Genomic DNA, 16,864 nt, shown 5'->3' with positions numbered 1-16,864 from the left:
AGCTTACAAAGAAGCATGGCTTTGTTAAGGAAGTCGTATTCAGGTAAGATTTATTTAAGCAATGTTTTTGAAGGGCGTAGATTTGAAAGCTTATCCTGGACATTAACGTCTTGATAGAAATTAACAAAATCATGCCGGGTCTCTTTCTGTTGAGATCTTTCCTTTCCGGATGGGACAAGGGCTGTTGACTTTCCCCCATACCCCATGATGTTTGGATGTTGAGCAGACTCTTTGAAAAATGCTTCCTTTGTCTGTTGTTTTTTTTTTTTTCCTAAGAGAAATGTTAGATATTGTTATACAAGAGTGAATGTGTATATCTGTCTGTGTAAAGTCCTATTTATATTTAGAAAACTGTGACACTAGCGGATTCGAGAGAGATTTCCTCCCTCCAGATTTGCATTTGGTCTGCAGACAGCACAAAACATTAATTTGAATTTCTACAGGAAGAAAAAAACAATAAATAGAGTCAGCTTTAAATGCACTTTGCTTTTAGCTGAAGGAAAGGAAAGAAAGAGAAGGCAACATAGAGCAAAAGAAAGGTGGACACAATCACTTTAATTCGGAGAATTGTATTAGGTGTATCTGCAGGGAAATCACAGAAGATAGGCACTTCATAATGTCTGAGCGAAACCAGGGGACTATCTGTCCCTCCATGGCTGCGGCAGATAGGTAATAGAACCAACGCCCAAGAGCCTCGGGCTCACGGAGAAAAACAAGATGACAGAAGGTTGCTGGAGCGGCCAGCCTCGAGCCTCTGCAAATAGCAAGACAGGGATTCTTTGGGATGGTGGGAATCAGTCCACTGGATACTGTTTGATGAGAAATGTTAGCACGCAACGAAACGGAAAATGACCTCTTTTCCTGGGGAAACTTTCTGCCAGGTTTCATATCCTCTGAGCGAAGTAGCCTCATCAAGCAATCGCTTTCATTGAAACCCTCTGCGCTTTCTTTATCATTGAACTCCAGCGGATCCCAGAGAATGCTGACCCCTCTGAACGTTTAATTTTGCTAGAACGTCTCATTCAGATGAGTGGCTGCTCTTTGCAAGTTTTGTTTCTTCGGAATCCTTCCACCTGTCCTGAAACTGCTGGGTGGCTTGTGTTTGTTCATGGAATTAAAGACTATACATACCTTCAGGGATCATTTCTATGGTTCGTTCTGCATGGAATTAACTGGGATTCATAGACTTTCCCTTCTGAGTACTTTGCCGCAGCTCCTGAACTACTTGGGGTGATCCCGGAGCGTCCCCAAATGAAGGTTCAGATTGATCTGTCGTGTTGCCTGGGCATTGTTTATTTGCTTGTTTTCAATTGATTTCCCCATGAAAAGGAGAAAAAAAAAAAACAAACCAGCTCGTTTGAACGGTTAGGGCGTCAGGGGCCATATCAGTGATAAAACTCATAGAATTTGTGAGTTCGGTCCAGAATTTCATTTTTTTTTTATTATTCTCACAATTCATGCCTCTAATAAACCCACCAAATTTTCCTCCCGTCAGATGGGAGACACGTATAACCATCCTTAACCGCTGAGATTACAGACTCTGTGTCCCTTATCTCGGGATATGGTACATGTGGCAGAAACATTTAAAGCCATCGCTCTGCTTATAAAATATTTGCTCCGTCAGCTCTGTGGCACCAGTCATTTTCACCAATTACTGCGTTGCCGTTGTATCCCATGTATTCATCGGAAGCAATCAGATGGCCATCTAAGCTGTCTGGTGAGATAGAAGCGCGAGCCAACTTTATGCTTACAAAAGACTTCTAGATGGACTGGGGAAACGTTATAAATAGATGTGTCTGTTTTAAATAGAGGTACGTCCGTGGCACACGGAGCCCCCTTGCAGAAATGAATGCAGACTGCAGCGCAGATGGTCAGTGGCTGGGAATGCTTCGGTGTCTCTTTGGGAGGAATACGAAAAGGGCCGGGTGTGATACGGGATGAGCTCTGGGCCCGAGAAAGGTCAGGTCGTCTAGCCCTTTGCCTTTAGATAGGACACACGTCCCCCCCCTCCTCCACAGGCGAGACGGGGTCCCAGGCCCGTTGAAGAACTCCTTTCAACAGCTCTCGGGGCAAGAACATTCCCCCCCGAGCCCCCCATTCTCCAGTTAAGTCTGGTGCCTCTCATTTGGGCCTCCGGGGAGTTAAGAAGAGGCAGGAACCGTGCTCCGTGTGACCCTTCACAGCCCGCAGGCCCCCGTCATCGTGCTTACTGCGGTCGAGGAATCCGAATTTCTTTACCCTACCCTCTGAGTCCTGTGTGTGAGCCACCCTGTGTTAGCTCAGCCATTTCTTTCTCTCTGCGTCTGTATCCTGGTTGTACCGCCTCCCGCTTGCCCGTGACTCCTCCTTCCGTTTCTCCGGGTCCCTTCGTGTGCTTTTCAGTTTCTGGCTCATTCTAGGCCTTCTCTCCAGTGGCTGTGCCTACACCTGCCTACCAGTCCACACATCCTATCCTAAGTTTCCAAAACTTAGACCAGAGGAAGACAGATCTCCGTCTCTCTGAGAACTAGGGGAAGCAATGTACATGTTAATGGGTTCTTACTGGTAGGCGCTTAGGAAACGATCTGTTTATTCATGGTTTTCTTATCAGTAGTTGCTCAGTCGGTATTTCAGGAGATGCAGCTGTGTACTCACAGCCCTCCCTTAGATCACTCACTGCAAACACTGCGGCCCCCTATCACCTGGGGCAGTCTCTCAGGCTGCCTTCTCACAGTAAGCAGTTCTGATGGCCCGCCCCCAGGCCTGGTGCTTAGTAGGTATTCAGTTGCTGTTGGGTGCATGAATATATCCACAACGGTTGCGTAGAACACTCAAAAACAGTTCAGCACATTTGCTCTGGGCAAACGATGAAACGATCTAAGCTGATCTTATAAAACTGACCGGAAAGACGGTCTTCACGTTGCGTCTTTAGAATGTACAGCGGAAGTCTGTATTTGCCTTGTGCCATTTGCTTTAGAAACAGGAGGTTCTGGAACTGAGAATGCTACTGCAAGCGAAGAGGTCTCTGGTGGTGGGACCACCGGTTCATCCTAGCAGCTCAGCTCCTGGGAACAAAGGAGAGTATCCACAGGAAACCAGTACCTCTTGGGTAGGAAACGGCTGTTAAGGTCCCCTTGGGATGCCAGTTCCATCCAGTTCCATGGGTGGAAGATGAATATAGCATAACTTTCATTTTATCTCCAGCAGTGCCACTGGCCATGGCCTGAAAGTGAAAGCGTATCTCAATCAACAGGACAAGCATATCTTGCTTTATACGATTCAATTCGTTTCCGGAAATTTGTATGTAAATCAAGTCCCATTTGAGATCTGCATGAGGCGCGTTGTAAGGAAAGGAACTTTTTGTGAATGTTTTCGTAAAGGGAAGACTTCTCTAATAGTAGATATATTTAAAGGATTACTCTTTATCCATTTGAAAGCCTGAATTTTTTATACCAGAATGAAAACATGATATCTACATTCTATTCAGAAGGTGTTCTTTGGCCAGGGCTTGCTAAAGTATGTTTTTTTAAGTTTATTTATTTTGAGAGGGGGAGAGGGGCACAAGGACAGGGAGAGAGAGAGAGAATCCCAAGCAGGTTCCACACTGCCAGTGCAGAGCCCGACGTGAGGCTCGAACCCACGAACTGTGAGATCATGACCTGAGCCGAAGCCAAGAGCCAGAGGCTTAACCGACCGAGCCACCCAGGCGCCCCTAAAGTATGTTTTAATAGAACAATGCTTGTTGGTAAGAATGTGAAAATGGTTACATTTAAGTCTCCTTTGTTTTGTAAGTTTCTGAATAACTCATTAGTGTTTCTTTTATGATTTAGCACATATTATCTGATATGACACCATTGCCTTCTAAAATAGAGTTTTTTTTAAAAGCCTTACTCAAAAGGAGTTGTAAATAACAGGCGTGATTATTTACACATTTAAAGAGGGCGTACACGTGCCTCCTGGACCCAAAACTCTTACTTTATTGCCGATTCTCTATGTCTAGTTCAACATGTACGTGCAATGTCCAAATAATGACTCGTCCACAACATACTCCATCCTTTACTGTTTTTATTTTATTTTGTTTTCTGAGAGAGAGAGAGAGAGAGAGAGAGCGAGCAGGGGAGGGGCAGGGTGAGAGAGAGAGTCCTAATCAGGCTCCTCACCCAGTGCTGAGTCCGCTGGGGGGTCTCAATCTCATGACCGTGAGATCATGGCCTGAGCCGAAATCAAGAGTCAGATGCTCACCTGACTGAACCACCCAGATGCTCCTTTATTCTGTGTTTAAGGACTAAGAATTACAATCCACGATCTTTTCCTTGCATGACACGATGGGTGTTATTTAGGCATATACTAGGGCTCCAGACTGCCAAAACACTCCATCCTTCTTTCTAACATTCATCGTCCTGCTTAGGCCTAGCTGCATTGTTGATTAAGAAGGTATTTTTCCAGCTCTAATACCCGCTTATGTAATGGGGTATGGTAAGGTCTCCAGATGCCCTGTTCATCGTGCTCCTTCCCTATATCAAAACCTGTACTGGCTTCACTCTGAATACCAACCAGCTGGGGACAAGGGGTGGTAGACTTTATTCTGTAAGCATATCTCAGCTATCATTTCATGTTCATTAGATGTCATTTAACTCGAGACTTAAATGTGTGTGTCCCCTGAGATGCTTTTCCTGTCCCCTCCGCCAACCAAATAAGATGTTTTCCACCTCTACAACTCTCATAGTACCTGGTGGCTAAACCAATCGTGACACTCATTCGAAACTCCGTATTTTATTAAACTTTGTGCTCATTTTCCCCACTGGATTATAAATTCCTAGCGGGGCAAGGCTCATGGTCAACACTTCTTTTTATCTCCCTAATCAAGATCACAGGGCTAATAACAGCAGTAACTAAAAGTGTTATTTATGTGGGGGGAGAAAAAAAAACCCTATTGCTTGGGTGCTGGGACTTCCTTGACTTCCTAGTTAACCACCGCTATGGTAGCATGCCAAGACGGAGAACAAAACTAGTCAAGTTCACTACGACTGAGGTAGACTGGAGTGCGTACAAACTATGAAGATTTCCTTTTGCCCCCTTTCATTCATTCAACAAATATGCAATGAGAATGCCCTAAACCACATCACAATCCTGTCCTAGAGACCTTGATACTCCAAAAACAAGGAAAGGTGAGCCCATACAATTTCTTTCAGAATATTTCCTCCCCATAATATTTCGTTCTCTAAAGATGTGATCCACCTGACCCTTGTTCTTGGTCAACAGGTTCTTTGTTCCTCCTCATTGAGAAAAAGAGGCTTAAACAATCACCCTAATTGTTAGACTGCGTGACTGAGTAAAATCAACTGCCATTTGCTAAGCATCGACTAGGGGCTAGTCTCCAGCTTAAATACCATACGGGTATAACTCTAATGCTTACAACTCTGCAAAGCAGGTGAGTACTTTGTCACTTTACTACTGAGGGAACCGAGAGCTGAGGCCCAGACAGGTTAAACAATGAGACAGAGTTCCCCAGTTAATGAACATTGGAGCCAGTCTTTAAAACAGGTCCCTATAAATGCCATACGATCCCACATAGAATCGATTTTGAGCAAATATTAGTTTGCTGATTGGCCGATTATTACTGTTCTGATTGCACTATCTTTATATGTTTAAAATTCCCGGGCACCTGGGTGGCTCAGTCACTTGAGCATCCGACTCTTGATTTCAGCTCAGGTCTTGATGGAATCGAGTCCCACGTTGAGCTCAGTGCTGAACGTGGAGCCTGCTTGGGATTCTCTCTCTGCCCCTCTCCCAGCTCGTGCTTTCTTTCTGTCTTTAAAATTAAAAAAAAAAAAAAAATAAGTAAGTGAAAATAAAATTCCCGTGGAAGAGGTTGGTAGTCTTTGGTTACTCTCAATCCCAAGCGGGTGTCTTTATGTTCTGATAGCAAAACTCTGAATGTTTGATGCTTAATAGAAGGAAAATTATTGTTTTGATACAACATAACTCACTTGCCTTAAACATTTTTACGTGAATGCATATTGACATTCATCTAAATAACAGGAAAATTTAGAATTCAGTTAAAGTTATAGTTCGTGTCAGATGCTTTAAAGTTTCAAGCACCCAGGGCGCCTGGGTGGCTCAGTGGGTTAAGCGTCTGACTTCGGCTCAGGTCATGATCTCGCAGTCTGTGAGTTCAAGCCCCGCGTCGGGCTCTGTGCTGACAGCTCGGAGCCTGGAGCCTGCTTCGGATTCTGTGTTCCTCTCTCACTCTGCTGCTCACCTGCTCCTGCTCTCTCTCTCTCTCTCTCTCTCTCTCTCTCTCTCTCTCAGGAATAAATAAGACATTAAAAAAATTTAAAGTTTCAAGCATCCAACTAAAAATGATGTCAACTCTTCTCAATAAAATAAAATAATCTGATTTTATAGACATATGAAAGCTGACTCATAACTTGTGAAAATATCCAAAATCACATTTCAAGCATTAGCTAAAGTGTTGTCTAACTACACTCGTTCTATATGGTAAAATTCTGCTTTCTGGACTGAACATTCTATAACCCAGCTGTTCCCAAACTTTAGTGTGTACCATCAGTTTCCTCTGTGAAACTGGTTAAAATTGGATATCCCTAGCTAATTTGGTTGGAACCCGAGAATCTACATTTTAGCAAGTACTGCATGAGATTCTGGAACAGGAAAACCACACATATGTCACTCAGAGAAATCCTCCTAGAAGTATTCTTCTCCACTAATGACTGTGCTCCCAGTCCTTCCCTTACCAGTATATTACTTTCAAAGCTTTCTGCTATTTAGGTATAATTTACATACAGTTAGTAGACAGTTTGATGAGTTTGGAAAAATGCATACACTCACGTAATCTATATTTAAGATATAGAATTATTTTCATCACCCCAGAAAGTTCTCTATATGCCCGTTCCTAGTCAACACCCCTCTGTTGCCAGAAGCAGCCGCTGAGCTTATTTCTATCCTCATCGGTTCATTTTCCCTCTGTTGGAACTTCACATAAATGGAAACGTTATAGTATAATTATGTTTGTGTGTGTGTGTCTGGCTTCTTTCACTCAGAGCAATGTTTTTGAAATTCACCCATGGATCTATATCCGTAAGTCACTCCACTTGTTTACCAGTCATTGACACACCCGAATTGTTTCCAGCTTTTGGCTACACTGAGTAAATCTATAAACAATTTTTACAAATACTTCTGTGGCTGTATGTTTTCATTTCTTTTGGACAAGCAGCTGGTAGTGAAATTGTTGGGTCGCAAGACTGATGTAAGTTTCATTTTTTTAAGCCTACTGCTAAACAAGTCCCGTATTCTTGCTGTGTTATGTGATGATAGTACGTTTTGGTCTTAATTTGCATCTGCCTGATGACTAATGATGCTGAGTAGTTTTTCAGGTGCTTTGCGGCGATTTGTAGACCTTTATTGTGTCTGCTCAAGCATTTGGCCTATTTGCGCTGGGTTCTCTGTCTTACTGAGTTGGTCACAACAGCGTCTCACTGTCCTCTTAATGTCTGTAGCATCTCTAGTAATGTCCTCGGTTCCACTTCCTATATTAAGTTTCTAGTTTTCTCTCTTTTTGATGATCTGTATTGCTAGTGGTTTCAAATTTCATTAATTTTTTTCAAAGCATCAACTTTTGGCTTTGCTGATTATCTGTACGTGTTGTCTGCCGTTGATTCCCTTTTTCACTTTATTACATCGTTCCTCCTACTTATTTGGCATTTGGTGAGTTCGTCACTTTCTAGTTTCGTAAGGCAGAAATAGAAGACATTTATTTTGTAACTTTCTTCTTTTTTGAGTAAAGGCATTTTTTTTTTTTTTAATTTATTTTTGGGACAGAGAGAGACAGAGCATGAACGGGGGAGGGGCAGAGAGAGAGGGAGACACAGAATCGGAAACAGGCTCCAGGCTCCGAGCCATCAGCCCAGAGCCTGACGCGGGGCTCGAACTCACGGACCGCGAGATCGTGACCTGGCTGAAGTCGGACGCCCAACCAACTGCGCCACCCAGGCGCCCCTTTGAGTAAAGGCATTTAAAGCTATACATTTCCCTATAAGATAGCTTTGCATTGCTTTCATTTTTTTATGTATCATACTTTGTCATTCAATTCAAAGTATTTTCTAACTTCCTTTTGGATTTTTCTTTTACCCATGGCTTAGTTAACATTTTTTAATGTTTATTTATTTTTGAGGGGGGGAGGGGCAGGGAGAGGGAGAGGGAGACAGAGGATCCGAAGCAGATTCCGCCCTGTTAGCACAGAGCCCGACACGGGGCTCGATCTCAAGCACTGTGAGATCATAACCTAAGGCAAAGTCATACGCTCAACTGACTGAGCCACCCAGGCACCCCACCCATGACTTTTTAAAATGTGTGATATTTGATTTCCAAATTTGGGGAGATGGTCTATTTATATTCTTGATGTTGATTTCATACCGGATATTTTTGCAGTCAGATAACATACTCTTTTTGACTTTGATCCTTAGAAATGTATTTAAACTTATATCATGGCTGAGCCTAGAGCCTACTTGGTGAACATTCCAGGTACCCTTGAGGAGAATGTGTTTTCTGCTATTTGGTTAGTGTAGCGTTCTGTAAATTTATATCAGGTCAAATTGATGGACAATGTTGTTCAAGTCTATAGTCTGAATTTTTGTCTGCATATCCTGTCAATGCCTTAGAGGTGGGTATTGAAACCCACTACCGTGACTGGGCATTTACCCCCCTCTCCTTTTATTAGGAAGTGTAAACATAGAGGAACTCATATTTTTTTATAAATTGGGTCATATTTTTTATATTACACCATCTTTCTTAGCCTCAGCATTTGCGATATGTCTGTCTACTTCCCATCTTCTTTGTGTCTTTCTCTTTAAAGTGTGTTTCTGGTATGTATATAAGTGAGACTTGCCTTCCAAGTCCCCAGATTCCACCTTTCATTTAGAGTTTTTACACCATTTGTGTTTAAATCACAATTCTTGATATGTTTGCATTTAAATCTTCTATTTTGGCACTTGGTTTCTATTTGTGCAATATTCTCGGCATGCCCCTGTCCCTCTTTTCTAGCATTTTTGGGGGGAATCGAATATTTTTTTCGTGTTACATTGCTTGTATTGTTTTTAGCACTCTCCCAAGATTACCATATGCATCATTATCTTTGCTCTTTGGAATATATATTCTATTACTTCGCAAACAAGGTAAGAAATTTGCAGCATTATTCTTCCAACTATCCCATTCACAACCTTTAGCATCGTTTTCTCATGTTTTTTTTCTGTACGTGCTATGAAACCCCCTTGTGACTTTATTATCAATTTTACTATGAACAGTCAGTAGTCTTCAAAGTGATGTCTACATAAACGCACACGTACTATTTTCTTAATTTCGTTCAATTCAACTTAGTTAACATACAGTGTAGTATTGCGTTAAGTATTGCTTTCACGCGCTTCTTCTGCTCATTTCTCTCTTTTTTCTCCTCTGGGGACTCTGATTACTCATAGATCAGATGCTTTGCTGTTGTCTCACAGATACCACTCTGTTCTAGTTTTGGTTTTGTTTTGTTTTTTGACTCTTTTATTTCATTCTGTTTCTTTTTAGATACTTTCTATTCATGCGTATGCAAGTCACAAATTCCATTCTGGGCTCTATCCAGCTGACTGATAATCTGTCCAAACAAATGCATCGTCTTTGGTATTCCACATTTCCTTCCTAGCTTTTCCAGTTTTCTCCGTTCGTAGTTTTCCATCTTGGTGCCGAAGTTCTTTGTCCACGCGTGCGTGGTATTCACCTTTTCCGCTAGAGCTTTGAAAATATTTATCAGAATCATTTTAGAGTCTCCATTTGATAATTCCCTCACCTAGGCCATCGCTGGAATTGGTTCTGTTGACTCTTTATCTCCGAGGAATGTTTTCTCTTTTTGTCCTTTTTTTTAAGTCTTTTGTTTGTTTATAGAACTCCTGTTTGAATAAGAGTCACACCGTATAAAAGAACAGAAACTGAGGTAAATTATATTAATATCCCAAAATGGGAATACCTTTTCTTCTATGAGGCCATGAGTACTTTGTTTGGGGGTCAATCTATTATTAGACTGATCTGGAGCTCTGCTTCGTTGTTGCTTTAGTTATGTTTAATCCACGACAGGCTTCACTTTAAGAGCAGGATCATGCCTTTCCCTTTCACGGGGCTTTCAATCTGAGGGGATCATTTGTCTCTGTTCTCCTTCCTTAACCCCATCCTTGTATGGGTGTGGAACCTCCTGGAACCCTGGAGGGAGGGGGTGTTCTGTCCTTAATCTGTTGCCCATCACAGCAGTAGAGGGCCACTGGGTGCTAGCTGGTGTTCTCAGCACATTCGGCACGTGGGGTTCCTCTCAGTTATGATCCGTGCCCTCCCCGCACTGTGCCCCGCAGCCTCCCTGCCCACCTCCAATGGCAGGTGACCACTCCTACTCATCGCACAGCCCAGAGCGGGAAAGGAGCTCTAATTCATGCTTTCTGAGCTTTGCTTTACCATCCTGTCTTTGATTGTAGAAGTGATAGAGCTCACCAGAGTAGTAAAATATCCATCGTGCACGCAATACTCCAAAATTCCGTGCATGCTTCGCTAAGCCATAAGGACACATGTGGCCTGCTTCAACAGTCTCTAATTAGGAGGTGAGAGTTTTTTCATGGTAAATTTTCAGTGAAACGTCTTTGAAGAGTCAAGGGGCTATGGCTCGAGGGATGGAGTATTTGGGAATGGGAGAAGAGAAAAACACGGTCTCTGTCTACCCACATTTAAATGCGAGATGAGAGATTGACTCCTCTCTGAAATTCTGAAGAACCTGGAGTTATAACCCAGAGCACCAAAACAGGAAAGCTGCAAAACTTGTGTCACCCTAGAGAGAAGTGTAAGCAATAAGCCATCACATGATGGATTATTGTTCATAAAAGGCTTGTATTTCATATAAATGTGTTCGTATTTTACTGAATATAAGGTTCCTCAACAGAGTATGAATTCACACATTTTTCTTCAGTTTTTGCTACATGCAGCTTTGGAAAGGATAATATAATATTAAAATACTGGGTGAGTAAAAGTTACTGTTTATAGTTAAAATATACATTTTCCCATCTGTCTTCATTTCCTGTGTGGTGGTATGACCTTGTTGAACTTGAGAGACTTTTTTTATACAAAATTAAAATGAGGAGTTATATGCAAGTAATATCCAATGGCAAAAGCTTAAGAATCACAGAACTTGCCTATTTTCCCAATTCTTTGCTGTTCACTGTAATGCCTTCTGGAGCATTCTTTGTGGGCTGTACTTCCAAGCATCTAAAGACAAGGAGATATTCGTCATTGGCTTCATTTCACATCTCACTAGGTACATTTTCATAGTAGATCACCCCCCCCCAAAAAAAAAAAAAAAACGTATTGGCCTCCCTGATAGCCTATGTATTTATAGGGTAACCAAGAAGAATTGTTCTCCCATAGAACTAAATAGGGCGAATTTGCCCCACGGTTATTTCTTCCATGCGTCTCATTGTGTTTCATCATGTAAAAAGCGATGTGATTATGGGCTCTAGTCAGAATGTTATTTTGTTCACTTAGGATTCATTCTCAGGAAGGTTGCGCAGATTTGAATTTCATATGAAAGCTTTCTTTATGTGCTTCAGTAACTCTTTCCCTTTACCTAAGAGAAAAATCTCCTCGTTGGAGGAATCTGCAGATCTCTCCAGTGCCTGTGGGACCTGCACCAGCGGCAGGGGGCCTCACTGAAGGCTATTGCTTCCTGTCCCTCATTAACGAGAGGGCTATACATCTTTCCCAGAGAGAGCATTGGTGTGGGAATTATCCAACTGCTCCACACATTTGACACTGAATAAAATTTGCCTTCCCCTCCCGCAAGAAAGCCTCCCAAGTTAAAAAACAAAACAAAGCGTGGATCTCATTCTTGTGAAGAGGTAGCACAGTAGAGTGGACAGAACACAGATCGTGGAGACAGACGTTAGCCCTCCCTTGCCCTGTGAGGTTGGACAAAGTCCTTAGTCTTTCCGAACGTCACCGTGCACGTTTGTAAAGCTTGAGGTAAGCAGAATACTTTCCTTGCAGGGTTGTCGTAAGAATTAGAGCTAAGGTTTGTTGATCGTCTGGCGCTTGGTAGGCCCTTAGCAAACACGAGTTATTATTATGGCAGCAGAATGAGCATAGTGTGAAAAGCAGGGACTCTGGAACCAGACTGCGTGGGTCCAAATCCCGCCTCTCGTGTGGACCAGTATAGTTTATTGTGTGTGTACGTACGCCAAGTACATGCTAAACTCTTTATAAACATTAACTCATTTAGTTCTCACTATTACCGTAGGAGAGAGGTACCATGGTTATTTTCATCTTACGGTTGAGGAAACTAAGGAACAGAGAGGTTACTTGGCATTCTAAGGTCACACATCTCACATGCTATGGAATCAAGTTTTCCAGTTGCAGGGCCCATGCTGTTACCCACTCCGCCGCGCGGACTGCTGGCTTCCTGGGCCTTCTGACTCTTTCAGTTTGACAGAATAGCTGAATGCAGTGGACAAATGATTCTATGGCTGCGTGATAAACTCCTGTGACCATCGTTTTCTCGTTAGTTATGGATGAGTTAAATTCAAAGGGGTTTGGTGTGTGTAGGTCTCGTATTTTATAAATGAGGAAATAGAAGCCCAAAGTATAGATAGAGTTTTCCTAAAGTCCCAAGATTAGTTAGTAGGAGAACCAAGACTCAAACCTAGGATTCTTATTGCCGTCAGCCCATTAAGCCCAGACTCGTGTGTGTGTGTGTGTGTGTGTGTGTGTGTGTGTGTGTGTGTTTCAGTGAACTCAATCCCCAATGTGGGGCTCGAACTCATGGCCCCGAGATCAATAGCTGTGTGCTCCACTGACTGAGCCAGCCAGGGACCCCTCAGGCCTATAGTTTGAAAAGTGGAAATGACCATTTACCTTGGACACAACTAAATACTGTTTTATTAAGTTTATTTATTTTTGAGAGAGAAAGAGAGAGAGCACAAGCAGGGGAGGGGCAGAGAGAGAGAGGAAGGCACAGAATCCAAAGCAGGCTCCAGGCTCTGGGCTGTCAGCACAGAGCCAGGATGTGGGGCCCGAACTCACGGACCTGTGAGATCGTGACCTGAGCCGAAGTCAGACGTTCAGCCGACTGAGCCACCCAGGCGCGCCCAAATACTGGTTCTAATTACTATGTGCAAACCCATAACAAAAGTTACCTTAATACAATGCCCAGTCTTTGCTTTTGCAAACGCAAAGTCATGCTCTGTCCATTACTAATAATATCAATAGTTTTGCAGGGAGGAGAAAAGGAGCTTCAAGCTTCCTGGGCGTGTAAAAGTAAATATCAGTGGAAATGTTTGCCAAATATCCCTAGTTAGGGAAGAAGCCATTATATTATCAATATTCTTTGCCCTAAATGGCATTTCCTCTGCTGCAGTCACAAACGCCATCCAAGCTGGCTCCTCTGAAGAAGTAAAGACTTGAAATTCGTAAGGTCTGGTGCTGGCAGTCTTAAAGCTGAGAAATCTCACAGTACAGCTTAGGTAAGAACAAGGAAGACCCACATAAAGGAGCTCACCTTGACCTGTGTCAACGTCTTGTGCGCTGGTTGTTGGATTCAAAGAGCCGTATCTCCTGGTGAATGACCAGATCGCGGGCTTCGCTAGTCTTCACCTGTTGCTTTGCTGTTAGCAGTGACAGAAGGTGGACACGACAGTGTCAGGACCATCCCCTGAAGTCAGGAAATTATAAAATCGGGACCAAAGAGTGAGCAGAAAACAGGTCTTATTTTCGACACATCTTTTCCAACCACGTCAGATTCCATTACTTACTATCCCATAGTTTAGGTTAAATGGAAAACTCTTTTCTGACCAGAAGGCCTCTGAGTCGATTTCCAGATCCAGGGGAGAAGCAAACCACACCACAAGGTTACAAAACATATTGAGCCATTACTCACGAGTGCGAGAAACCAAAGCAAGACGTGATGGGCAAGACGAACGGAACTCACGCTATGTTTTAATAAACCTTACCGCTTTTGGAATGAGTTTGGGTTTACAGAAAAGCTGCAAAGGCAGTACAGGGAGTTCTCCTATATCCTTCATCCAGTTTTCTGTCATGTCAACATCTTATTACTGTCCAACCCTGGACTTTATTCGGATTTCACCCGTTTTTCCACTAATGCTCTTGTTACCTTCCAGGGTCCCATCCAGGATATCATATCTTACTCTCCTCTGGTCTGTGACAGTCTCGTGGTGCCTTAGTTTTTAGCTCGGACTGTTTTGACAGTAGCTCTGCGTAGCTCATGTGTCCCAAAGACGAGACCACTGACCGTTCTAGCAACTCACCTAGTTTACAAATTCTGGTCTGAATTTGGAAGGACCGTACTTACCAAGTGCTGCCTTAAAACGCTTGATGGGTTGAGGGTCCGACTCTTGGTTTGGGCTCAGGTCATGATCTCATGGTGCATGGGATTGAGCCCCGCATTGGGGTCTGCTCTGCGCTGGCAGCATGGAGCCTGCTTAGGATTCTCTCTGTCTCTCTCTTTCTCTCTCCCTCCCCTGCTCATGCACACACGTTCTCTCTCTCTCTCTCTCTCTCTCTCTCTCTCTCTCTCTCTCTCTCAAAATAAATGAACATTTAAAAAAAACATTATGACCAACCCCAGCCCCTAGAACCCTGTAAGTGCTCTTTGCCAACTTTCCTCGTGCTCTTTGCCAACTTTCCTCGTTTGAGCCACCGCTGAGACTCTATCAAGGGGGTGCTTTCTCTTTTTTGAAGTTTATTTATTTACTTTGAGAGAAAAGAGAGAGTGGGAGTGGGGGAGGGGCAGAGAAAGAGGGAGAGAGAAAATCCCAAGTAGGCTCCATGCTGTCAGTGCAGAGCCCAATGTGGGACTTGATCTCATGAACCATGAGATCATGACCTAAGCCGAAATCAAGAGTCAGACACTTAGACTGAGCCAAGGGCGTAGTTTCTTTTTCTAAGCATGTTTCACACACTCAGCTTTTAATGAGCAACATGTTTCTCTGATGGTCTTTGTGTTGAGTCTTTGACCGAGGGGTCCATAATGATTCAAATCATTCGCTTTATCCGAGAATCTCTTCTGTAACGTCCAATAAGCGTTTACCAGGTCGTTGTGAACCCCACAGCCCCTATATGAACACTTCTGATCACAGGGCACTGATTATCTCCCAAGATAATCCATCCTATCCATTTCTGGACAGCCCCTATTGTTAGCAATGGCTTCGTCAAACTGAGCCTTAATCCGTTTCCTTGCAGCTTGTCTTTATCAGCCCTGTTTCTGTCTTCTAGACAATCAAGATATTGGATGGGAAGTAAGGTCCAGCTACGGCCCCACTCCAGTGGTGTGGAAAGAGTCAGACACACTTGGGAGGTCCAGCTTTGTTGGGACAGTATCCCTTGATGTGTCTCAATTTGAGCCTGTGACTCACCCTCTCTTCTCCTGGCCTCCTAGGATTATTGTGAAAACAAGATGAAATAACACCTCCGAAAGTACCTGGCACCCTTCCAGGTGCAGAGAAGCCTCTTCATAAATGATAGTTGGTTGGAGTGCTCAACTCCTGAATACCCGGAACGAACCGTTCCATTTGTGTTGCTTTGTATCATCCTATTCTTTCCTCTTCCTCCCAGCAGTGCATTCTAACTTCCCTTGCTCATTAGCTAATTTCCCAAAAGATATAATTTTATTTTTCTGTTGACCTTTTCTTCCCCCCCTCAAGGTTTAATTAAGCTGTTACTGAACAGAACTGAAGTGTTAAATAACCTGAAAGGATCAGTTCCCAGCCTTCATGAATCCCATACATCGCCAACACATGAGATTAGTCATGGTAGTGGATGGGAGGGATTAGCAAGTACCCTTGCTAATGGACAGAATGTGCGAACTAGTCCCCAGCTCATGGCATTGATCAAAATCTCTATGGCAACACCAGACCTAGCTATCTACTCGTGGAGAAATGATTTGAAAGTTGCAAAGTATGATAGAAATCATTGCAATGAGCATCGGGGAGTGGGGGAGAACTAAGAAGTATTCCCTTCTTGAAGAAATTCATGGAACTTTCTCTAAGTTTAGTAGTATCTTTACTTTCCCCGAGCCTCTATCGCTGGAATGCTAATTGGCAATGATCTAAACAGCAAAAAAGCAACCATGAGTATAGAAGACCAGAAATGATCCACAAAATATATAATCCATGTATTTGACGAAACAACTATAAATTTGGGATTGTTTGCATGTTTGTGCATAGCAGAATTCTCTAGATTAGTGTCCCAGTTCCACCACTCATTAGCTGTGTGACCTTAGGCAAACTATTAACCTCAGTATACCTCATTGTCCTCCTGTATAACCTGGGGATAATAATAGTCCCTATCTCATAGGTTTGTCGTAAGAATTGGATGAGTTAATATATGTAAAGTGTTTAAAACAGCGCCGGGCCCAGAGTAAATGCTCAAACCATGTTGGTTGTTATTATTCTCACTCTCTCACCATGGTTATTATTCCTGCTAGTTGGTCATGATTCTGCAATAGAGACTATCTTTCAATTTTATATCTTGTGAAGAAAATACAGGGCGAGAAAGGTTATATTTTCCATTTTCTAATTTTGTTTGTGCTGGGAAAGAGTCTTGGAAATGTCAGCAGTGGAGAGGCTTCACAGGCATTATCATTTTCAATTTCAGTAAAACACTTAGGAAAATGGTATCTGTGATTCTGGTTGAGGCACAGGCTCCCCAGTAAAGCCACATTATTATTTAAACTCTCATCAAAAAGTCTAGGAGCAGGTGGATGTCTATAAAACATGATGCGATCAAAATGGAATTCGCTTACCTCGGAAACCGAGTCACCTCTTGATCTAATTAATATTTT

The 16,864-nt window shown here is 42.9% G+C and overlaps 1 protein-coding gene across 3 annotated transcripts in view; it reads left to right on the top strand.

The window, feature by feature from the left end:
- FGF13 (fibroblast growth factor 13) overlaps positions 1-16,864 on the top strand; it is a 449,869-nt gene that overhangs the window by 350,810 nt on the left and 82,195 nt on the right. Inside the window, exon 1 of one of the 3 annotated variants that reach the window (XM_058713520.1) lies at positions 1-43. The exons of the other annotated variants lie outside the window; for them this stretch is intronic. Coding sequence (XP_058569503.1) covers positions 16-43 — 28 coding nt within the window. The 5' untranslated portion in view covers positions 1-15. The remainder of the gene's footprint in view (positions 44-16,864) is intronic. 3 annotated transcript variants of the gene reach the window in all.

Source organism: Neofelis nebulosa, chromosome X (genome assembly GCF_028018385.1).
Source record: "Neofelis nebulosa isolate mNeoNeb1 chromosome X, mNeoNeb1.pri, whole genome shotgun sequence".
Lineage (NCBI taxonomy): Eukaryota > Metazoa > Chordata > Mammalia > Carnivora > Felidae > Neofelis > Neofelis nebulosa.
The sequence above is the reverse complement of the archived record's forward strand: the minus strand, read 5'-3'. Positions and strand labels throughout refer to the sequence as shown.